This window comes from Oreochromis niloticus, linkage group LG13 (genome assembly GCF_001858045.2).
Source record: "Oreochromis niloticus isolate F11D_XX linkage group LG13, O_niloticus_UMD_NMBU, whole genome shotgun sequence".
NCBI lineage: Eukaryota > Metazoa > Chordata > Actinopteri > Cichliformes > Cichlidae > Oreochromis > Oreochromis niloticus.
The window spans coordinates 33,220,854-33,243,459 of NC_031978.2; the positions used below are offsets into that span (position 1 = coordinate 33,220,854).

The 22,606-nt window shown below is 41.3% G+C and overlaps 2 protein-coding genes across 7 annotated transcripts in view; one reads left to right on the top strand and one right to left on the bottom strand.

Moving 5' to 3' along the window:
• The window catches only part of ttc27 (tetratricopeptide repeat domain 27), a 728,099-nt gene that overhangs the window by 494,019 nt on the left and 211,474 nt on the right, over positions 1-22,606 (top strand). The gene's annotated exons all lie outside the window — the stretch shown is intronic.
• On the bottom strand, positions 4,152-22,116 carry pitx3 (paired-like homeodomain 3). Of its 4 annotated transcripts, none has more exons than XM_013277444.3 (5): positions 19,864-20,159; positions 19,630-19,742; positions 16,028-16,145; positions 11,463-11,668; positions 4,152-5,574 (listed from the first exon to the last, which is right to left on the bottom strand). In XM_013277444.3, the coding sequence occupies exons 3-5, from the start codon at positions 16,134-16,136 to the stop codon at positions 5,002-5,004; spliced, it is 888 nt and encodes a 295-aa protein (XP_013132898.1). In that variant the 5' UTR covers positions 16,137-16,145; positions 19,630-19,742; positions 19,864-20,159; the 3' UTR covers positions 4,152-5,001. The 4 variants fall into 4 exon arrangements, with proteins under 4 accessions (XP_013132898.1, XP_005459562.1, XP_003455033.1 ...); XM_005459505.4 differs by having other exon boundaries at positions 19,630-19,745; XM_003454985.5 differs by lacking the exons at positions 19,630-19,742; positions 19,864-20,159 and adding an exon at positions 21,908-22,116.

The following is a 22,606-nucleotide window of genomic DNA, read 5'->3' on the forward strand; positions in this document are numbered from 1 at the left end:
ACTAAGGAGTCATGGATGTTAAACTCTTCTTCAGCCGCTCCACCAACCCGTCAGTCTGAGGGTGGTAGCAGATTTAATGCCCAGTATTTCATACAGCTTTTTCAGTGTGCGAGACATGAACGATGTGCCTGGTCAGTCAGTATCTTTGCTGACTTGGAGATAACCAGAAACAGCACTAGCAGAAATGAAACACACTCTTTGCAGAAATTCTGGCTCCGCTTCATGATACTGTGTCCATAATCCACCAGAAATAATCAGCAGCTGACAGTGCAGGCAGGATGCACATCATTGGTGCGCGTTCTGTCAGGTACCCGGCCAATAAAATCAGTCCATTATTCACTCCAGAGTTTTGTCATATCTCAAATGCCCCACCACGGGGTTTTAATGAGCCACCTGGAAAATACCAAAAACTGTCTGTGTGCTCCTCTTCTGTGCGAGTGTCACGGTTCAGTCCGTCTCTCACATCACAAAGTCTGGGTGGTCAGCGCTACATGAGGGCATACCATTTGACTATCATTTGACTATCATTTCATTAGCCTGTGGTCATCACCTGGTCAAAGGCTGAGCATAGAGTATCATCTCAAGAATACTCTAGTGGGAAATCTCCCATAGAGAGAAATGCTGGAGCCAACAGGCCTCCCAAGAAGGCCCCCACCGGTGACACAGAACACCTGTCCCACTTCCATCAGAGGGCACTCCTAACCTAGGTGTCCCAGCCGCGTGAACCTCCAGCACTCCTGCCTCAGCATTTGCATGGCTCCCTGCAAGTCAAGAGCGACACTGTTATCTGCGGGAACCAGCAACAGCAGCATCTGGAGAAACAGCAGAGACAGATTGCTCCACAATCAACAAAGCAGGAGTGGAGCTGAGGAGCCTCCTCCTCGGGGCAGGGACCGGTGCCACCAGGTGATACTCTGCAGTGTGACTGCCGCCTCCAGGCTTGGCTGCTGATGGCAGTGGGTCCACTGGGCTGTCTCACTGGAGAGTTCCTCCTCAAATTGCTTGTGGATGGCCAATTTCAGACGTGGATGACAAATGCAAAAGGGGCAATCATACCCCTCCATCCTGGTGTTGCAGACGCCCAGCGAGTCCATAAATACCTAATGGACAGCTGTGCTTCCCCCGAAAGCAGCAACAACCGCAGTGACCATGCATCTGCTGTCTCCTGCATCATCTCCAGGAACACCTGGGTATCATCCTCCTCCCGATTCACTGCAGTGTCACTATCGGGCTTGAGAAGCGCAGCACTGGAAAGGATCCAGACTGAGGGACCAGCTGCTCTAGCGCCTGCATCTGGCACTTGTCTAGGCCTGCAGCTTCTTTAGCTGCACATAATGCACCACCACTCCTGCTCCTGGTGTATCGTTAACCCTAACCCTAACCCATCATTTGTGTCAGACCTGCACTGGCTGCACTGCGCCTTCCTGGGTTGAAGAAAATGGAAAGAGCAAGAAAATGGGTGGATGGATGGATGAATCTTAAAGACACACACAAAGAGTTTTAGCAGCACTCCCATAATGCATGAGTCCCACCAATAGTGTCATGGGTCGCCATCTTAATATGTTCTAATTAATATTTTTGACTCATAAACTCAGTCTCCAGACGTGTCATTTATGCCACGCCGCCTGTCTAATTCTATTTTAAAATTATGCTTTTTAAAACAAGTAATATAGTAGTGATTATAATGTAAATAATAATATTATAAACATTAGATTACGTCTTCATCAGTGTTGTACATATATCAAATCTATATTGTTCTATTTGAAACATAATCATCTAAAGCTCATATGTTAAAAGTAATCAATGCGTCATTTATTAAAGCATAATCCCAAACTTCCTCTGAGGTGTCGGGATTATTTTAAAAACATTTATGAAATATTAGGTTAAAGCAAAAGTAGAGGATGGCTGAATCTATTTCTAGCGCTAACTCCTCCCTGTTAGTTTGTTCTTCTCCCCTACTCTCTGAGGTAATTGTTAGAACTTCCTTCCTTCTGTATTTTTTCCAGACCATGCTCTGTGCCCTCTCCTCTCTTTCTGTGGGTCTGTGAGTAAACATCAGGGACCTATAAACCCTCCGGTGGAGTATTGATTCTTTATTGTGGTGTGGCCGTCAAGAGCACATACTGTGACCGTTTCTCTTCACTCCACAAAACAGGTCTGTGAGGAGGCCACCAGGAGACCAGCTGCAGCTGGATCAGCAGGTTAATTTGAGCGCTCCTTATTTTACAATCTGACAGTGCTGCTTTGTCTCTGAGGGTCTGTTGAATAGAGCAGCACATGTTTCTCTGTGTGCACTCAGAAAATAAATACCCTTAATCTACAGCTTAAACATTCAGCGTGATATAGTCATTACTGTTCTTTAGATGTGGTTGATTTGGCCCGTTTTTAAATATTCATATTTCTGGTGAATATAAGTTTATATAGAAGCTTATGCAAATGTGAATCTTCAGCTGTATGAAGAATATTACTGGATTATTAATCATTATAACAGATCTTAAAAAACACTCACACAACAATCAGTATCTGATGAAAGGTCCTGCGATCAGTAGCTCCACTCGAGAATGTCCGGCTGCTATTTGATTTTATTATTATAGGATTTAATATTTCATCTTAAAAACAAGATTAAGCATCTCATTCAGACTGAGAAGTAAAATAATTCTATTAATTTTACAGGGCTGTAATGTAATTGTGGACATAAAGGGCTTAATAAGTTAATTACACCCCCACCCAATTAAAGGTTTCTAGGACAGCTGCCTTAAATTAAGAGTATGACCCAAATCATTGTTTTTGTTTGTGTGATGGTTAATCCACCTGCAAGTGTTTGCAAAATGTGGAATTAGATTTCAAAATATAATATTTGTAATTCTAATTATTGGCATCCTTTAATTTTCAAATGTACTGTTTTTCAACAAAGCTGAAAAAAATTCCTATTTTATTTTATTTACTTTTGATTAAGATGCCAAAATTACACATATTTACTTGTATTGCTGAAAAGAAAAGTATGAGTAGTTGAATATTAGGCTTGATTAATTTCTGACTTCTCAGAGAACTCCAATGTGCCAGGTGTGAAACCAGTTATTTTAGCCTTTGACAGATTTCTAAAATATTTTTCTTTTCTTCTTCTTACAGGTGGTCTAATAAATGACATTTGTAATGAAATCTAATAAATACATAGCTATATATATAATTTTAATATATAGAAATAAATCAAGAGAAAACAAGAACGAGTGCATTAAGTTCAGCCATTGGTAATTCAATAAGTGTTTAAATATCAATAAGAAGAAATATTTGCCCCTCTAACATCTTGTTTTTCAGCCCCACCCTGGTTTATGAGGCCTGATTTAGCTTAACCGTGAGCTGGTAACAAGCTTCAAACATCCACAATGCTGTGCTGGGCTTCACATTAAATCTTTTTCTCCATTGTTCCAAAGCTTATTTGTAATTAACGCTTCTGAGTAAAAACTGCTTTAAAAGTGATGCAGAGAAAATTAGCAAGCACTGAAAAGGTTGTTGCTTTTTGTTTATGGCTTCTGACTTTGTGTATTGTGTCACAAAAACATGCTAAAGATTGTGTTAGAAGATCTAAACATATTCATAGAGATTTTTATTTAAACTCTTTGATTGCCTCTCGGTCCATAATCAAAGGAATATTAAGATTTTTGTTTATTTTTTATTTAAATTATTTTTTTTAAGTGTCTTCATTTTCTTCATACTCTCCATATTAATTCTGGGAGTTTCACAGTGCTTCAGTGTTAAGTTCACTAATGTAAAACCCACTCGAGTTAAAGTCACCCTGTGATTTAAAGCTGAATGTGTCCGAGTCCGATAAAGGGAACAGCAGTGGAAATGTTGATGCAAACTCCTTGTTTCTGACTTTGCTGGGACACCCTGCTCCTCAAGGCCTTTATATAATACTGGCAGCGTCTCTGTGAATTCTCTCAGCGTTACTGGATCTCCTGTGGGCACCACTCACACTGTAGGTCAAACATATCAGTGAGCACTATTTCCCATCGAACTCTCTTCCAGCCTGCTACTTGCTGCTGAGGTGAGTCTGTTTCCATCACATCATGCACATTGCTTTGAGAACAGCGTGTTTTGGCTCATGTCACGTCTTTGAAATGAGAGAAACGGAGTGATAGATGCTCTCCATGGTTCATAGAATCGGATCCTTTAATTGGTTCATGAATGAGACAAAGCAGGCTACACCAGGAAGAAAGCTCGCTTGTTTTTTTGTTTGGTTTTTTGTTATAACAACTGCACTCTTACATACATTTTTACAGTCATGGACTTTCTTCGTATAACACCACACAAATCTATATACTCAATGGCTTTTTATATTTACTTCAAACTTCTGGTGCATGTGTGTGTGTGTGTGTGTGTGTGTGTGTTTGTTTAAATTTGAGGTTGTGCTCGTTTTTCAGGACTAACCTCCTGTCACCCCTCCAAGCCGACCTTTGACCTATGATCCTTCAAAGGTCGAGGAATTCACAATAAAGTTCTTAAAGAATGTGCTCATAGAACATCAAACTAGGCCTTTGTATTTGTAGAACATGCTCCTGTCATCTGTACTACATTTGATGTATTTTTCACATACAAAACAAACAGAAAAATTCAACTATATACATCTTCTAGTTGTCTTTGCAGCAAAGACTGCAGCTCAGAGGGTTTTGTGGGCCAGCAGCAGTCCAGTTGCAGCATCTTTGTTTTCTTTAGCCTTGGTTTTTACATTTATTCTAATCATGCAGTTCAAAAGAAGGCAAAAATGAAAAGGAACAATAATATTTAAAAATCATTTGAAACAGTTGGTCAGTTCAGCGACAAAGCGCAGTGGTCCATCTGGTCTATTTGTTGTGTCAGTTGTGGAGATAACTCTTATTGTGTACCATGAACACACAAGCTGGCAGTCTGCTGTGCATCGGGCACATTACAGATGGAACTAAGGAGATGTGAAGTGGGGTAGCAGTGAGTTTACAGCTGGTTGACCGATTCAGAGTTTCTAGTTCATACTGGCCGGTCCACAGCATATTGACAGGGGCTCAAGTTGGACACGGGGTTCTGCACTGCTGGATAGGCGAAATTGGTGTGCTGCTTGGCCTTGAGCCGCAGGCTGGCCAGACTGGAGTTACAGGTGTCTCTGTACATGTAGGGACTGGCTGTGGTGGCGTAGGGGCAGGTGGCTGCGGTCACTGCTACCGAGTTGAGTGCTGAGGGACTGTTGAGGTTGTTGAGATTGCCCAGGTTGTTGAGGCTCGTAGCAGGAACTCCAGCTACTGCTGTGGGCACCATGCTAGAGGCCATGTTCATGGAGGGGATTGAGCTGGGTGGGGAGAACATGGGCTGGGATGACAGGGGGCTTACATTCATTGAGTTAAAGAATGGGAAGCTCTTGGCAGAGAGTGGGCTGCTTGCTGCTAGGCTCTTGGTGGCCCAGTTGTTGTAGGAATAACCCGTGTACATGTCATCGTAGGGCTGCATGAGTCCATTGAATTGGGCACCGAAGCCATTTTTGCATAACTCTGCCTGCTGGTTCCTCTCGCGCTTTCTCCACTTGGCACGCCGGTTCTTGAACCATACCTAGGACGCACAAAAATAGCAGAGCATAGTTATATGTTACAGTTCATACAGTGTGTGTATGAACAGGTCAGTGTGAGGCATAAGGACACTGTTTCGGCGTCCAAAAAGTTATTTTTTCACAAACACAGCTGGACATGTTCTGAATTCTCTTTTTTGGCTTCAGTCTCCTGGTTTAAATCATTCAGTTACTCATGAAAGCTGCAGCTCCACAGTCATTACAGCTGTCTTCTTTTCAGAATAAAACCTTACATTTTGTCTGTATTTGTTCCATTTTTGGATCATCTATAAAAAAAGAAACACATATACATATATGTACTGTAACCCCAAACCACTGTTTTATTCTGTCGTCATTAATAAACCCAGAAAATTCCATGAAACACAGGTATTCATCACTCATCATAATTAGGACCATACACAATGCTCAACATCTCCTAACTCACAGATATCAGTGTGTGGTCATTCTGGATGTTTTTCAGATGTTTGTTTGTACATCTGCCAGTTTGGAAGGGAACATTACATTTGAAAAGTCTGCACTGGGCTCAGAATCGTAGTTTGTATAATCATACAAATATAAGTTCATATATTTTTAATTTGAGATTTTTCAAACATTTTTATTCAACCCCAGCACGTAAGCGTTCTCAGTGCTGCACAGCATACTCTTCATATTTCCATAACATACTTTTGTTTAATAAAGAACAGCATGAACTCTGTATCTCACTAAAAAGAATAGTTTCATAAATATGTGGTAATTTGTGTCATTATAAACGTGGTTATGGTGATTATGGCTCCAACAGTGCTCACTGGCACCTTCAGTACTTTAGAAATTCTTCTTTAACCAATGCTCTCAGTATGTTTTGCAGCAGTGAGGCTGCAGAGGTCTTGAGATCATGAGATGTTTCTTGTGTGACATGTTTTATAGGCCGTCAGTTTAGACTAGCTGACAGAGGCGGATATGGAGATGGATGTGTTGTTGCTGACATCATGTCAGTATCACATTTACAAATATATTTATTTAGAAAACTGGTAACATTTTTAATACTTATTTTAGCTGCTATATAAAATTAAGACTAGCTCTGATTAAAAAACTTTTATTCGTTTTTGTTTTGTGGAAGTTACATAAAAGTTTTTGATCTTCATTTGCAATGACAGAGCCAACAGGTAATGTTGAGGGTAGAAAAGGTTAAACTGTAGAGAAACACACAGCATGAAACGCCACAGACAGGAAGATGTAATTTGTCTGAAAGTTGACGTCTAACAGTTTCACTCATAATTGTATTTCAATAACAAAGACAAAAGTTAGAAACTGTCTCTTAACCCCTGTCAAATACTCAGTAATATTGTGTGCGTACGAACCCACAGTCTCTGAAATACGTGATGATCACAGACAGTAAGTGTACTGTCAAACAGTCATATTAGGAAAGGCTTATTAAAACTCATAATTCACTTATTTGAATTGTGAAATCTCAATGAAAGAAATGTCAGGGAAGGGCAAGCTTCACGTTGGTGATTTTATGGCCCTATATTTGGAAGATATATATCGGATTAAAGCTTTAGTGGAAAATTCAAATTGAGGGTTTTTCAAAATGAGAGGAGTTCTTCTGTAGCTCCGTTTCTGGACAAACTTTGCAGAACAATGGTGTTTGACTCCACCATCCATATAAAAACTTGGTGTAATATCTGATTCACTCTGATTGACATGTAAACTCTATTTCACATCCCTGTTTCTTTCATTAAGCAACACTAAACTGTGAGCTCGAGTTTCCTCGGCTGAACTGGAGAAAATTGTTCATATATTTCTGATATCGCGCCCACATTACTGTGATGCCCCATTCAGCCGCTTCTCTGTCACACCTCCAAGCTATAGAAAATACCACTGCCAGATCAGTAATGTGCTTCATTACTCTTATTTTATACTCTTTACATTGGCTCATTTTTAAAATATTTTTACATACATACATACATACATACATACATATATATATATATATATATATATACATATATATATATATATATATATATATATATATATTAATTCCCCTCTCGCCCCTGCAGGCGCTCTGTCCTTGAAGCTCGGGGAGACGGAGCTTTTCAGCACAAAGACTTTGTTCACCTGACTCTATGGACGCAAAGTCATTTACAAACATTTTTGTTTCTTTATTCTGTTCTTTATTTTGTTTTGTTTAAATTTATTTTGTGTGTTGTTTTTTAGATCTCATTAACTGTATTTTAATTTCCTATGACTTTATTGTCATTATTCCTGTTGTTTTTATTTGTGATGCACAGCTTTGTGACTACATGTCTGTGAAAAACACTTTATATTTACTTCCTGGTGATCTGAACCACATATCTGTCATGTTCACATGTTTTCTGCTGCTGTAATCCTCCTAAACCTTTGCGTTGGTACGGAGCAGCCTCTTTGTCCCACTGACATACATGCTGTGCATCACCCAATCCTGTGTTGTTACACTAACAGAAGAGTCGGGACACAAGCTTGTGAGAGTCGTCAGCAGTGCTGTTGTGAGGTTCGAGTCTGAAAAATTTTCAAGGTTTCTGAAAGAGGCTGAATGTCAGGTTTATTCAGCACCTCTTCTACAATCACTTTTATGCGTCTTTTGCTGAAATAACTACACAAATTCAACAATCCCTCTGAAACCACAGTGAGATACATTTGATGTGATGGACTGGTTGCCGTATTGCACTTTGTTACCCTGTTTGAGCGCTCGCTGCACTTTATATGACTTGTCTCATTCACCCAAGCACTTTTTATTGTTTTAAGTAAACGCTTTCTATCTAAGGTTCACACTCAGATGCATCAGAGCATCTCGCCCAAGGATATTTGGCATGCAGACTGGGAGCAGACAGGAATCAAACCACCAACCTTCCAGTTAGTAGATGCCCTGCTCCAACTCCTGAGCTACAGACTCAGGGCAGTACTGAGCCCACAGTGTATTTTTGTCTGTGGCTGAAAAATAGTCACTACAGAAACTCTGACCCAGTTTCGTCTATTTGACACATCTACCATCTACCAGTGCAGAGACTGGGCCGTCTTTACTGCATCCCCTGACTGACCCGAGCTGTCAGAAAGCCAAACATACCAAACAATAATCAGGTTTAACAGCAACCAGCTCAACAACTGCCAGCTTTAGTTTACAGGTTTAGCAAACCCAGAGCATTCCTGACTGTTGGGAGCTGTTTATCAAATTTAGTCTCATCTTTAGAGTAAGAGACCAAACGTGCTGACCTCAGAGACCTCTTGACTCTATTACACAGCACAAGCAGGTTAAAAGTTTCATTTATCTGTTAGGTTTTAACTCTCCTTAGTCCAGGAATCAACAACATCTGCAATAGATTTAAGGTAAGTATTAGCAAATAGTACTTTACATCATCATTACATCTAATACTTTGGATCAAAATCTCTTTACAAAATGTCCTGCCATCCACTAACATTCACTGAGTTGTACAAACATTTCTCATCCAGCATCATTATCAGGTCTAAATGCAACATTTCATCATATTGTTCCCTTCATCTTCAGCTGTACTCGTGCTTCCATTAGTCTTATGAGGTGCTCTGGAACACTAATTTACCACACGTCCCGACTAAAGTCCCACTTACTGGCCACTGAATATGCAACCGACAGTCAATAAGTTTCATCCAGTCCAAATGAAATCTCCTGCACTGAAACCAACCTTGGATTTGTCCTAGTCTCTGAACATTTGGTTATACATTTTTAATTTGAGTTTGACACCAAGCCATGACAAGAACATGAAAGTATAAGGCAGGCCATGCCCTGATAGGGAGTGCATTTAATGGGGTGGATTTCACATTGAGTCTATTAATCTGCTGATGTCAGTGTTCAGTTCAACATACAGTCAGTGTAGATCACACTAAACCAATAATGCATCACTTACAAGTTCTTTATGATTAGTTCAGAATCTCTCTTATCAACAGTGGGGTGATCTGTGCCACGCCCTGTTTCTAGGAAACCATAGAGGAAATTGGTCATGTGACTGCACATTTTTGAAGAGTCAACCATTTTACTCATCCTGCAGAGAGGAGAGCTTCATTGCACGAGAATGAAGCACATTTAAGTTCAGAGAGTGTTTTTTTGCCTTTCAAAGTAAAACTTTTGTTTTGTGTGAACAGTTACAGACGAGTCTGAAATGTTTTAGCGCTCTCTAAGCTGCACTATGAGTAACTTAAAGAAGTCCAGACTCTTTTTCCTTTCCGGGCTCCTTAGACTGTGATGACCTGGATGACTGAGAACAGACATATTTAGAGCGTAGAGCTTCAATCTGACTGTGAGTGTTACTGTGAACTTTGCAGACAAAACCAAATCCTACAACTATACTGGATGGTTACCACACACCGAGGGCAGGTTGTGCCACAAGACCACTTTGTTTCACATCCACAGTGATTGTTACCACATGCACAACATCCTGAAATACATGTTTTAGTTGGAAGCATTACTGTCATGGCCTTGCTTTAAAGTCGCTTTAAGTAAAAACTGGCACAGCCTACCCAGCTTTGATGGTTAACAATAGCTCCCTGACAAATCACATGAATCAAACTGACAGATGAAATATTTGGAACATGGAGGAATCTGCTTCAACGCTCCGCATCGAGAGTTTTTAAATTCCACTGATGGACGTTAGGAACTACACAATGTGCGGTCTATTGTCCTTTTAAAATATCAGCCGAGCGTGCGTGCTATGTGACCTTTCCTACAGCCAACCTTAATTTGATCCATTACTTGTCAGGCAGGCCAGCGACTGTATTATCATCCATCACAATGCGTGTCCTCCCGCTTCATATAGCTACAATGACCAAACCAGTGGGTGTGGCCACGTCCTAACATTTATGTTTATTGTCCAAACTCAGGCTTTGGTGGAGGGAGCAAAATGTTTTACCTAGCTAATTACACAGAGTTACATCAATGAGGGCAGATTTGTTAATGACATATTTCAACGTTTTATAGCACGGTGTACAGAGAAGACTGAAGTATCCCCTTCTTGAGTTATGCTTAAATCATAAATTCTGGCCCAGCTTTACAGACAAACATAAATTTTAAAGATTACAAACAGTATTATAGAGTAAAGTGTTTTCCTGAGCAGATGAAGATCAGATATGATTAAAACCCCCAGACTGCCAACACACTTCTCTGCCTTTGAATTTTTGCCAGGTGCACAATGTGAGGGAGATATTTCTGATGTGGTCCTTTCAGCTCGTGCTGTGTGCACACAAGCCTTCCCACCTGCAGCCAATCAGAAGAAAGTTGGTTCAAACTCTGAAGAGCCAACAAAGCTAAAAAGGCTTGTTTCAGTTGATGAAAGATATGCACAAAATAAACAATAATATTCTGAAATTAGTATAATTTCATGTGAGAACATGAAATTCCACCCTGAAGTGAAAGCAGAGTAATATACCAGATTCCATCTGTCGCTATTGTTTATGAACAGTAGCACATCACAGAGTCATCTGTGGGACTGGCTCATAGTCTTGCTGGACAGCAGAATGCTGTGAGGAAATGTCTGCATCTGATTTGCCTGAGCTCTGTACTCTGCCTTCTCCTGTGCAGGCTGACGCCATTCAAATTAAGACGATCACAATTTTTCACCCAGTGCTGCAGTCACTGTGAATGCACACTGGAAGTAGCAGGTTTAACTTGGTAAAGCTTGACCATGGCATTGAAGTTGTTGTTTTTCAGCGGTTAATATTTGCACACTTGGGGGACACAGTCATTGCCAACAAAGGCCACCAAACGTTATTGCAGGGAAATGCAAACATGTTCTGCAGCCTTGTATTCTTACTAAACATATCACTGATACTGGAACAAAATACAGCCAGGGCTTTCCTGTCCCCATCATGACAGCACTCATGTACCCACCCTGACCCGAGCCTCGGTGAGGTTGGTCCATACTGCAATCTCCTCTCTGGTGCTCATGTCAGGGTAGCGGTTCCTCTGAAAGGTGGCCTCCAGTTCCTGCAGCTGCTGGCTAGTGAAGTGTGTTCTCTGCCGCCGCTGCTTCTTCTTCAGAGAGCCATCCTCGGTGCTGGACTCGTCCAGTTGGTTCTGCTGGGATTTCTCTGTGTCTACAGACACACAGGGTATAACACATTGCATAAGACACAGGGAGGAAGTGACAGGAACGACTCCATAGACTATCAAACAGCTGGTTGTGAAGGTTCATACATGACTGTAAAGTAATGATTAGAATTAAACATACCCGTCCACATGGTTTTTAAAAAAGGAAGAAACATGCATATAACTGCATGTTGCTGTGGCTGACGATGCAAATCAGCTCACAGTCATAACTGTACTCTACTCAAGACCACATGAAGCTATGAGAGACTGAAAGCAGCTGTGGATACAGTGACTCAGATTTATGTCATATGTTCCCTGTAAGTAATAAAGGCCAATAAAACTGATCAGTATTAATCAACAAATCCATAAGAAATCATTTAACACCAACTACATCATTTTCTCAGACACTCAGAGACCAACCAGCACCACACCTACAAAGATGAACTTGTTTCTCAAATAACAGAAATTTATAATAAAACATTTATTGACTGTGTAACTTTTTATGTAAAATACATGAAAACAAGAGTGTTTGCTAGTTTCTCAGTTCATTCGGCATCTATGCTTTTCTGACTTGTAGACAGGAAGTGAACAAATAGGAATGTTTTTCATTTTATACCCACAGTCATCTTATTTATAAATGGTCAATGTCACATGGTACCTTTCAAGTAAAAGCCATTCATCCAATCATAGATACAGTCATGTCCCTCCTACATCGATGTCTAAGTACTTTCTAATACTCGAACACTGAGTCAGGGTTCAAGCACCCATCTGACTGGACCCACTCTAACCATTATACCAGTACAAACAGATCCAGTTTTGTTACGCAGTAAAGTTAACATTTGCAAATTAACGTGCAAATTTTAAATTTGTATAAATTATGAAACAAAGTGGGTTTATGCAGATAAATCTGAAGTGCTTTCACTTTAAGTAATGTCACAAAACTAAGAAGCAAGCTAACGTCCGAGTAACACAGAAAACAGACTTTAACCTCAGTGATATTAAAGTCATATTTTCCTTTGAATCCTAATAGCTGACAGAAGCAGTGTTAATGGTTTTCTTTGTTGTTGTTTTGTTTTTGGTTGCTGTAATATTTACAAACTGCTCTTCCTGTTGTGTGAATGCCCCGGATTATAAAAATAAAGTGTGTATGAATATAACGAGTGTCATGGCTCTGTGACCCTGTGTTTATCTGTTTGGACTTGTATTTCTGACATTAAGAGTCCGTTCCACGTTGTGATTACAGAGGCCATCCCTGCCTGTGCTTCTATTATCATACTTCCTGTGTTCCATGTATTTTCTTCTGTCTCTGTGGTCTATTCTCCACGTCTTACTTTGTGTTTGGTTAAGTGTCTGTTACTCTCGGTGTTCCCTTGCTCCTGTGTCAGTTCCCTTGTGTTTAGTCTGTTCACATGTATCCGTCTCCTCCTGAAGTCTGTTTGTTTACCTTTTTGTCCATGTGGAGCTCGTGCGTTTCCTGTTTTATTTTGATAGTCCTTGGTTCCGTGTGTGTTACACTGGGCTTTGGCTTCCTTGGCTCATTAGTGGATTGTGTTCCCCAGGTGTTTTCTCTCTGCCCTTACCTCATTTCAGGTTTCCTTTGTTCCTTGTCGTGCCATTATACCCAGGCTGTGCTGTGTGTGCGTCTGTTCTTAGTGTTCCCAGTTCAGTTTATGCCTGAGTTTTGGGTTTCTCGCATCCTAAAGCTTCAGCAGTAAAGCTGCTGTTTAAGAGTTGCTGCTGGGTTGTCACACAGCAACCACGCATCACTTCCATGACCATCTCTGCACTTGAACTTGTGTATTTGTGATGCGCTTCCAGCATCCATAAATACACAAGGTTGAGAGTGAAAAACCACAGGAAGTGTACTTTATTATTTTATAAACATGTCCTATTTGTTTGATTATAGACACCAGAAAAACTGAATGTTCAGGTTCTTTTCTGTGAAATCATCCGAATGCCGTAGGACAGTGATTTCCCAAAATGGGAATTCTGCTGGCTTCTGAGAGAGCTAGAAACACTGGAAACATGCTCCCGTCGTGAAGCGCCACATTTTTCTGACACCTTTCATGCTGGATGGCTCCGGCTATCCAGACCAGCTGAAACTGACTGGATAATAATGTGAGACCAATCATCAGATGGTATCGCTCTGTCCCAGAACGTAACATCGTGTTGCCTGCAGGGAATGTCTGCAAACAGTGCACTACGGTCAGAGATGCGCAGGAGAACAGAGTGATTGCATTTCGCCCCCAGTGCAGTGTTTAAGGGACTGCATGTTATGTCTGCCAGGGCTCCTCTCTGACAGATCTGACTCCTGCAATTTGAGGACCTCACAGAAAGAAGTGAAATTAGTCGGCCAGTTAATCCTGTGGATCAGGCTTTTGTGACGAGGGCAGGTTGGGCTCTGTTTGGTGAGGGCTTAGCTCTCTGGGAGCAGTTCAAAATGATCAGCAGGGTTTAAAAGCAGGCTCCAAGGGGCCGCCGACCAAATGAATAAGCCGGAGCTGCTATCTGGCAGTAAACTGACACTGGGTAAGCTGTCACTTAAGGCCAAAATCTATAACACAATACGGAGGAAAGGGCAGTGCTTTTCAGAGTAATGCAGCGACCGACAATAGGAGCAATCGGACTGATAATGTGCCGACATGACAAAGTCATTCCAGGTCAGCTTCTCCGAGATTTTAATACGGAAAACAACTTCAAGAAGCTTTTAACCAAATTACTTTTCAACAGCTGGAAAAAAAACAAAGAGCAAGATGAATTCACAGAAAGAAGAAAAAGACATGAGCTGCTAAACGTAGATGAGTCCAGGTCCCAGCTTTCAGAAGCCAGTCAGGTTTTACAGGAGTGGTGCCTTTTATCCAGAGAGAAAGCGTCCAGTAACACCGCACACTCATTCAGTTATGCCTGCAGCACAGGCGTCAGCTCGGTGTGGTGAGGTGTGGCAACCTATTCTCCAGAATAACAGAGCTTAAGGTTGTATGTTTTGTTCATGATCACGTGAACATTAAACTGGCAGTAATCTGTTTGGATACACACACACACACACACACACACACATATGAAATAGCCTGTGTTTCACATATGTGTATGTGTGTGTGTGTGTGTGTGTGTGTGTGTGTGTGTGTGTGTGTGTGTGTGTGTAAGCTATGACATGTTTTATTGCAAAAGACATTTTCTTTAAACCAGACTTTATTGTATTCATTATTTATGAAGTCGTAGTTATTTTAGGTTTTTATTGCAGAGTAAAGTGTTGTAATTCATAAATTGTGTGATTTAGATTTTGATATGAATTTTAAAAATTGAGTTTTACCTTCAAAGTAAAAGCTTTCTTTAATTATTAGTATTATTAGTATTATTATAACCAGTTTTAACTGGATCAGAAATGTGACAGAAACAGGAGAACAAAAGGAGACAGCAGGTGCTGCGGCAGGAAGCGCCGTATTTCTCTTTCGAATAGCTCGTGTTTGACAGTTTGTTAGTGGCACAGATCTCGTCGCAGAGTGGAGCCATTAGATTGGGTTACACACACATAAACACACAGCCTCACAGCACTGATACGGACTGGCAGATGGGTGTCTGGGTTCAGATCAGACGTTAAAGAGCGAAGACGATGATTCTTATGTACGACCAGTCACGTCACGCAAGTCTGTGAAACGTATAAAAATTTCAGTGGGTTAATTTTTATTTAAAGCGAGGATGAGTGGCAGATTTATCAACCTGCAGTTTGTTTCTCTGTAAGAACAAGTCCGTCCCCGAACTGAAGCCGCTGCCTCTCGGTGTCCTGTCCGTCTCACGGTCACGTATAAATTAGCGGAAGAGTTCACGGGAAACTACTCTTCGTCGCTTTGGTGATTAAATACAGAAATGTGGCGACGGCCGCAACTTTTCCAGTTTTTTTTTCTCGCTTTAAAAGAGCGCAAGATCGTCGGCGACGGTCCGGTGCGCGTCCACGGACGAGAATTACGTTTGATTGCTCGGCGGTTCATTTTCATATTCAAAGTCGGATTGAGTGGTATTTGATTAGAGCTCAACATCAGCCTGAGTTTGGGCCTAGAGAGTCTGCGCCGACACAAATCACCCGCAAATTAAAAAGGCTCAGAGCGTAATTCCACTCACAGCGAAACACTCCGAGCCTTTCTTTACTTTTTCCTCATTAATTGGCTGTAATTACATTATACTCGAGGTCAACAGTGAGGACATAACAGCCCGCAGAAAAAGCAGAAAACCACCAGTTTCTTTTCAGTCATCTTCACGGAAATATCATCTCGCTGTTATAGGAAACTAATAATGGGCTCTAAACCATTTAGTCATACATTTCTGCAGTGATCCATAGAGCCATACATGACAGACAGACAGATCAGACTGACCGCTCTGGTCCAGGCCTTTACATCCCGGGTCATGCTGCGGGGTCCCGGAGTCTGAGAGCGACAGCGCCGGGCTGCGGGGATCACTGTCCGTCAGAAGGTTAAAATCCATAACCAGGCTCTGCACACAGACACACACAGAGCGAAAGACACGTCAGAACACCTTTCACCACCTGCAGTCAGTATAAAGAAAGAAACAGCGGCCTAAAGATCAGTGAGCACAATTTATCATCCGATAAATCTACAAGTCAACCAATAAAAACACGATTTTACCTTTTTAAATATTTTATTTCCACCATCATTTTGATCATTTTGTAATATTATTACTTTATTATTTGCAGTGTTGATTTCAGATGATTATCATTCTTTAATATTCTGTATCTTACTGCAGGAACAGTCCGTGACTCGGTTCAAACATTCATCCATATCCACGTTTTCTCCAGTTTTATATTTATGACTCATGTCCAGCTGCCATAATCCACACAGAGTTCATAAAAATACTGATATTACCAACTGTAGCCTCATGTATTGTGCCCAACTCCTTTCTTTAATTTAAAAAGGAAGGGATTGAGTTTTTACAAATAGTGAAAAATTCAAAAATATTGTTATCAGATAAACTGACTTGAAGTGCATCAAATCAAACACACAGTATGGTTCATCATGTGCATAAAATCATCTTTGCATCTGAGGATCACCTGATGTCTTTGTATCTGAATCACAGTGTTTCATGTGGGTCTGTGTGTATTTGTTTTACTTGTCAATACATGTTCTATTCTCTCTCCAAGCTTTCCTTTCACACTTGGTTGTGGTTATGATTATGATCCCCTTTATAGAAGGCTGACACAAGCAGCTATAAGTAGACCTGCCTTGAATTGGCTCTATTTTGGGACACACCAGGAGCGCTATAGAGGTCTGGCTGTAAAACACACTATGACATTTCCAAGACAAACTTAAGACAGTGAGGTCAAAGTGCTGGTCACTTGTTTATTAATCTGAAAGCAGCTGATTTTGAAAAAGCAATTATAGAAAACGATGGGATGATTTATGGCTTTGAGGTGAAAATATAATAGGATTGGTTTAATCACAAAATGCTGGTTCAAAAGTGAAGCCAGTAAAAACTGTCCTGAAGCGAGTGACTCAGTTCAGGCTCATCGATGTTAATGTATGCTGCAAAGTGCTGGACTCAATCAAATCAAAGAAAAGGGAATCAAAGGGATAAAGACCCACCCTAAACTCAGCACAGAGCCAATGTTTACTCGTCTTTTTGATTGACTTTGCATTTTCCACGTTCGGTTAGTGAGTGAAAGTTCAGAGCAAGTCTTGAGGCTACTGTCAGCGAATCCATGTCATCAGAGGTTTAAAAAGATGATACGCCTGCTCCCCGTTTGATGTTGCCAGTGTCTGTGTGTAGTCAACGTTGTGGTTACAAGCTTTATACTTAGAAGCAGCACATTTAGATTTCCAGGCGAACGGGTATTTGTGACCCCCACCTCTCCCCAGCCCCTCCATCATGAATGTGTTTCCCTGTCCTCTGTTTGCCACTATGCCAGGCCTGACATTCTGCTAGAGTTAAATCAGAGGGCTCGGACTGAGGTATTGCATCAAAGACTACCATCCCACTGCTAATGTGGATTAAACACTATCCCCTGTTTTATGGTAGGAATTCATTAAAAACAATGGCCTAAAAAGAAGTTTGAGAAAAGGGCTCAAAGTTGTTCTGACCTTTTTCTCAAAATAAAATGCTGTTATCCTAACCGGACTGGTCTCCTCCAGGAGGACTGTGCCTCCATCCATATGATTTGATGGCTTACTTAATGCTTGATGCAGGTGAAAATGATCTGAATCACGTGTTATGGTCATTACAGTCGACCCATCTCAAGTCAGTTAAAACACCTAGAGGAGAATTTAGACCAGCATGGCAGACATTACGCTCTCAAACACTAAATGAGCAAAATGAAGTTCCATCCTCCCAGGAGAGCTTCAACTTTACAATAAGGAGCACTGAAGCAATTTGGGTGTGTGTGGTGGCCCAACATGCAGTAATGGTTTTCTTTTAATTTGTCACTCATCTATACTCTGCTCTTGAAATATGGGAGGCAGCCCCAGTGACTACATGGAGTTTTGGTTGTTTTGTCTTTATTCTATTGTTCTAATCTGTTTCTCTTGGCAGAAATGCCCTAAAGAGTCTATGCAAATATTTGTAGCTCCATGCAAAACACACCTAAAGACTCCTACAGAGAGGACAGAAAGTCCTAATTTTTAGAGGTCAGCTTAATAAGACGAAATCAAGTAAGAATACTAAATGTAGAAGGTACAGAGTTTAAAAGAACCACACAATGCCAAACTCAGCTTAACAAATGCAAATGTCCTCCACTAAAGTTCACAGAAGAAATGCTGTTTGGCACAACAACACACAAAAATATACAACTGCATCCCACCGGAGATTTTCTTCCTGCTCTCACTTCACATTGTGTCAGTGGGTGTAATGCTGCGCTCAGGCCAACCTACATATTGTGATGAAAGGTTTAGCACCGTACTACATGTGTGACATCTGAATCAACATTTTCTTGCACTTCTGTTTCTCAGCCTTTAAAAAGCACCTTCATGTGATCACCACCAACATTTGCCAGACTTCAGCTTGCATCTCTTTTTTATTGAGCATCTGTGATAATGGTGGCAACATTTCACAAAAGACAGGAAAATGAGCACTGCGTGGAAGCTGCTACTGCTGCATGCCGGGGGTGGGGGGGCTTGGAGAGACCTCACTGCTTTGGATTAATACGTCTCTGACATGGACGGTGGGTTAAAAACATCAGTTGCTGCTTTAATTTCTCATTTTTCTTTAACAGAATGACTTAATAACAACAAACACACACTTTTACATTCAAGGCCCGTTTATAGGCTTTACTGTAAAAGTCAAACAAAAGCAGCAGATCACAAACGGCCAGCAAAAACTGCAACAAGATATGAATTCAGTCAATCAGCTTATGTGATAATGAACTCTTTTCATTTGAAAAGCAGACCATCAAATGGATGTTTACCTTTGCGCTGGACTGTTGTTGAGTCACTTCTGTTTTTAAGCTAACAGCCCTCCACAAACGCCACTCAAACGGCGATTGAATCGACAGAGCAACAGCCGCCCAGGTTTAGTATCAGCAAGGTCCGGTATTTTGGCCAGAAATGACAGTGAACCAGTTTTGGGCACTATATCCGCCGTGGCAGTGATGGATGGACGCGGGGCCTGCTGTCAATGTGGTGCTGAGAGGCCGGCTGGCTCGGTAGTGAGGGCGAGTGCGGGTGATGCAAGCCAGTCATTTTGTCCAAAACAAGGTGGCACAACCCCACCCACCAGCACACACACACTCTTTGTCATGAAGGGCTCGATTATATTTGTAAAATCAAAAGCCCTCATCCTCCCTCCCTGCTCAGTATGTCCAACAAACTATCACTGAGCTAACGAGCAGGCTGGGCCTGAGCAGCTGACACGGTGACTAATCACTGGCCGTGCAGAGCCGACTTCAGCCTCCTGTGACCGAACCACTGAGTGAAACTTGAGAAAATCAGGAATAAAGCTGAGCAGACTTTTTCATGGATCGCAATCTTACCTCTGCTTTCTAACACAGACTGTGGCTCTTTCCTGGAGCACGAACCTCGAACCTTTACCTCTGCTTTGAAATAAAGCCTAAAACACGGTAATCTGGAGGAGGCGGCGGGGGTCCTGCTAGGAAGTAAACGCAAATCAACAGTTTGCATGAGCAGAAGCGCTTTGCATGAGTAGCAGCCTGGTGACATCGAGCTCATTAAAGCATATATCTGCTGACGATAATACCGATAAATACATGTAAAAAAGTGGAATCCTCTCATTTCCCGGCAGTTCTGGCGGTCCATCTGGCAGTGCGCGCGGCAGCGTGCTTGCATTTCCACGGACAGCAGGCATTAGCCCGGGAATTATTCATAAACGCGTTGAGAATTAATTCCTGGGATTAAGAGTTGATTAAGATGTGTGTCACTTTGCTGTCTGAGAACTTATTAAGGGCCTCCTCCTCCTAAGAGGCGGCAGATGGAATTTCGGTCCAATGTTTGTAGATGTTAATTTCTGCCCTCCTATAACAGCCATTTGCATATGATTGAGGGAGCGAGGCCGATGAAGTCCTGCAGCAGAATCACGGAGGAATAATTGGTTGGGCGAGCCAATAGAAGCTCTCAACAGTGATCAGTACAGAGCGTTTCCACATCAAGAATTTATTAGGCCCGATAAAAAATGCATTTCACTCATTCAGCTCAGTCTGCGAAGCAACTTTAGTTAAAATCGTCTGACTGACAGAAATTCAGACCTGCAGGGGAATACTAAACACTCTGATCGCAACACTCATGATTTTATTCACAGACGGTCGGGTTAAATCTAGCGCGTGAATCCATTTATAACTAAAGGTTGTGTTTGAAAGTCAGTCTGCAGGGATGTAAGAGCACAGTTTGATTTGCGATCGGCTTATTATTATTAGATGGAGCACAAATGAAAGTCAGCTCCAAGTCTGTATTTATTATTATTATTATTATTATTATTATTATTATTATTATTATTATTTCGATAGATTACAAAAGTAATTTAAACATGTTGATAAGTCACTGTGCTGGAACCTTGGCCTCTCAGCCGAGCACCTCGGCCCTCGGCTGGGTGTAAAATATTTCCATTGTGCCCTGAGGCCAAACTGAACTTCGATTAAACAAATTCAAGTATATTTTCATATGTCCGGATCTGAAAACATATGCAAAAAAGGCTATAAAGTAGGTCTGCAGGGGCAATGCTAAGATGGTCATATACTTTTTTAAAAAACGCTTTGATTTGCATTTTTATAATTAAAAAATAAATAACTAATAATAATAATAATAATAATAATAATAATAATAATAATAATTAATAATAATAATAAGCAGCGCGAGCTTCTGAGTTTATAGTGATCGAAAATATTGTTCTGTTTATTCCGCAGTGACACTTTCACGCTCTCTTTCCCTTTTTTATTTTAAAGGAATGAAACAAAATTATTTTGTGGAATAATATTAATCATAATAATAATAATAGTAATAATAATAATAGCACTATTATTATTATTATTATCGTTGTTGTTGTTGTTGCCGTTTCCTTGAAGATGCCCTTCAGTGTTTCTAACGATGATACAGAGTGAAGCTTGTGAGTATCCGCGCGCGTGTATGTCCGCACATTTCAGTGTTTCTATCCGCGGGTTTGTGGGGTTTCCTCAGGCCTCTGCAGCCTCCCATCAGTTTTCCTCACATTCCCAAATATTTTTCACATTTTCAACTATTTTCACGTCATCGTTTGAACATGTTTCGTGATGATCATCTTTCTCATTATTACAAAAATAGAGGTAAAAGAAAAACAGGCCTCGAACACCGACCCACGGAGAAGCGCTGCTGCAAGCAGCCCCGCTCTATTGTACCAAGTGAGAATTGTCGGATTTACTCTAAGCACGTCACACCGGTCGTGTTGTTTGTCTATGTGAGGTTGGCCTGTATAAAATTAATATTCTCATTTTGTAATCACCGTGATTTAACTGAAACATATCAAACGGCTACTTTTCATCAGCACAATAATCCGCTCATGAGGAATGCAGACGGGGTTTTATTTGCGTTCCAAGCGCTGTTCACGGTTTATTCTTACTCTGTCCAAGAACAAACAACGTGTGTATTTTGGAAAAGTGCAAATCGTCCCGCTAACGAAGCCTCTCATTTTTACTTTGGTGGTCTCGCGAACTTTAATGCACAGGAAAAAAATCCACTAGGATTTCAAACACACCACTAAAAGCAGAAAAATAAACAGACACAATTACAGAAGGGAAGCGGGGAAAGTTGGGCAGTTTCACTTACATGGAATCCCAGGCTAGTCAAATTAATCCGTGGAAAGGGCAAAGAGCTCTGCTGCAGGCTGATGGCTGTCCTGGCGTCAGGTCTGCTGGTGACATGGACAAAAACTTCCCCGGGTGCGTCCAAACCTCAGAAGAATGTGTCTGCCGTCACTTTCTGTCTTCCTCCTCTTCTTCTATCCTCGGTACTGTCAGACATGAAGGCTGTGGACGAGTGAGACTTGATCCCACACAGAGTATAGGGAAGAGGCGGGAGGGGGGTGAGGGGATGGGAGGGGTTGATCTGGTGCTAAGTATTGTGTGCGACAGGTCCACTGTAGAGAGGAGAGGACCCCCCCCACACACACACACACACACACTGTGCGGGCACGCGGGGGCGCATACACACGCACTCAGACACGCACTGATGTGCAAACACACGCAAACACTGAACTCCCATTGGCTCTGTCTACAAACACCCTCCGTCTCTTCCTGACTGCACAACTCTGGTTATTATTTACCTGCACATTGTTTGTAGGATCGCAAAACAGGGAACGGAAGCTTGTAGCTGCAGTTATAGCTTTAAAATTCAACCAGAAAAACGAACAATAATTTAGTTTAAATTGAATTTAATCATTTTCCATTTAGTTGACATTCAAGTTTATTTGTTACCATTTCAGCCTCTTTGACACAGAAATACATAAATCTGTCACATGAGCTCGAA

Bases quoted from the DNA above. Each gene is read 5' to 3' on its own strand.
- pitx3 (XM_003454985.5), bottom strand. From the start codon at position 16,136: ATGGATTTTAACCTTCTGACGGACAGTGATCCCCGCAGCCCGGCGCTG. The intron at 11,669-16,027 runs GTCAGTCTGATC...GTGTGTCTGTAG, and splicing joins TAAAGGCCTGGACCAGAGCG to ACACAGAGAAATCCCAGCAG. The intron at 5,575-11,462 runs GTGGGTACATGA...TGTGCGTCCTAG, and splicing joins TCACCGAGGCTCGGGTCAGG to GTATGGTTCAAGAACCGGCG.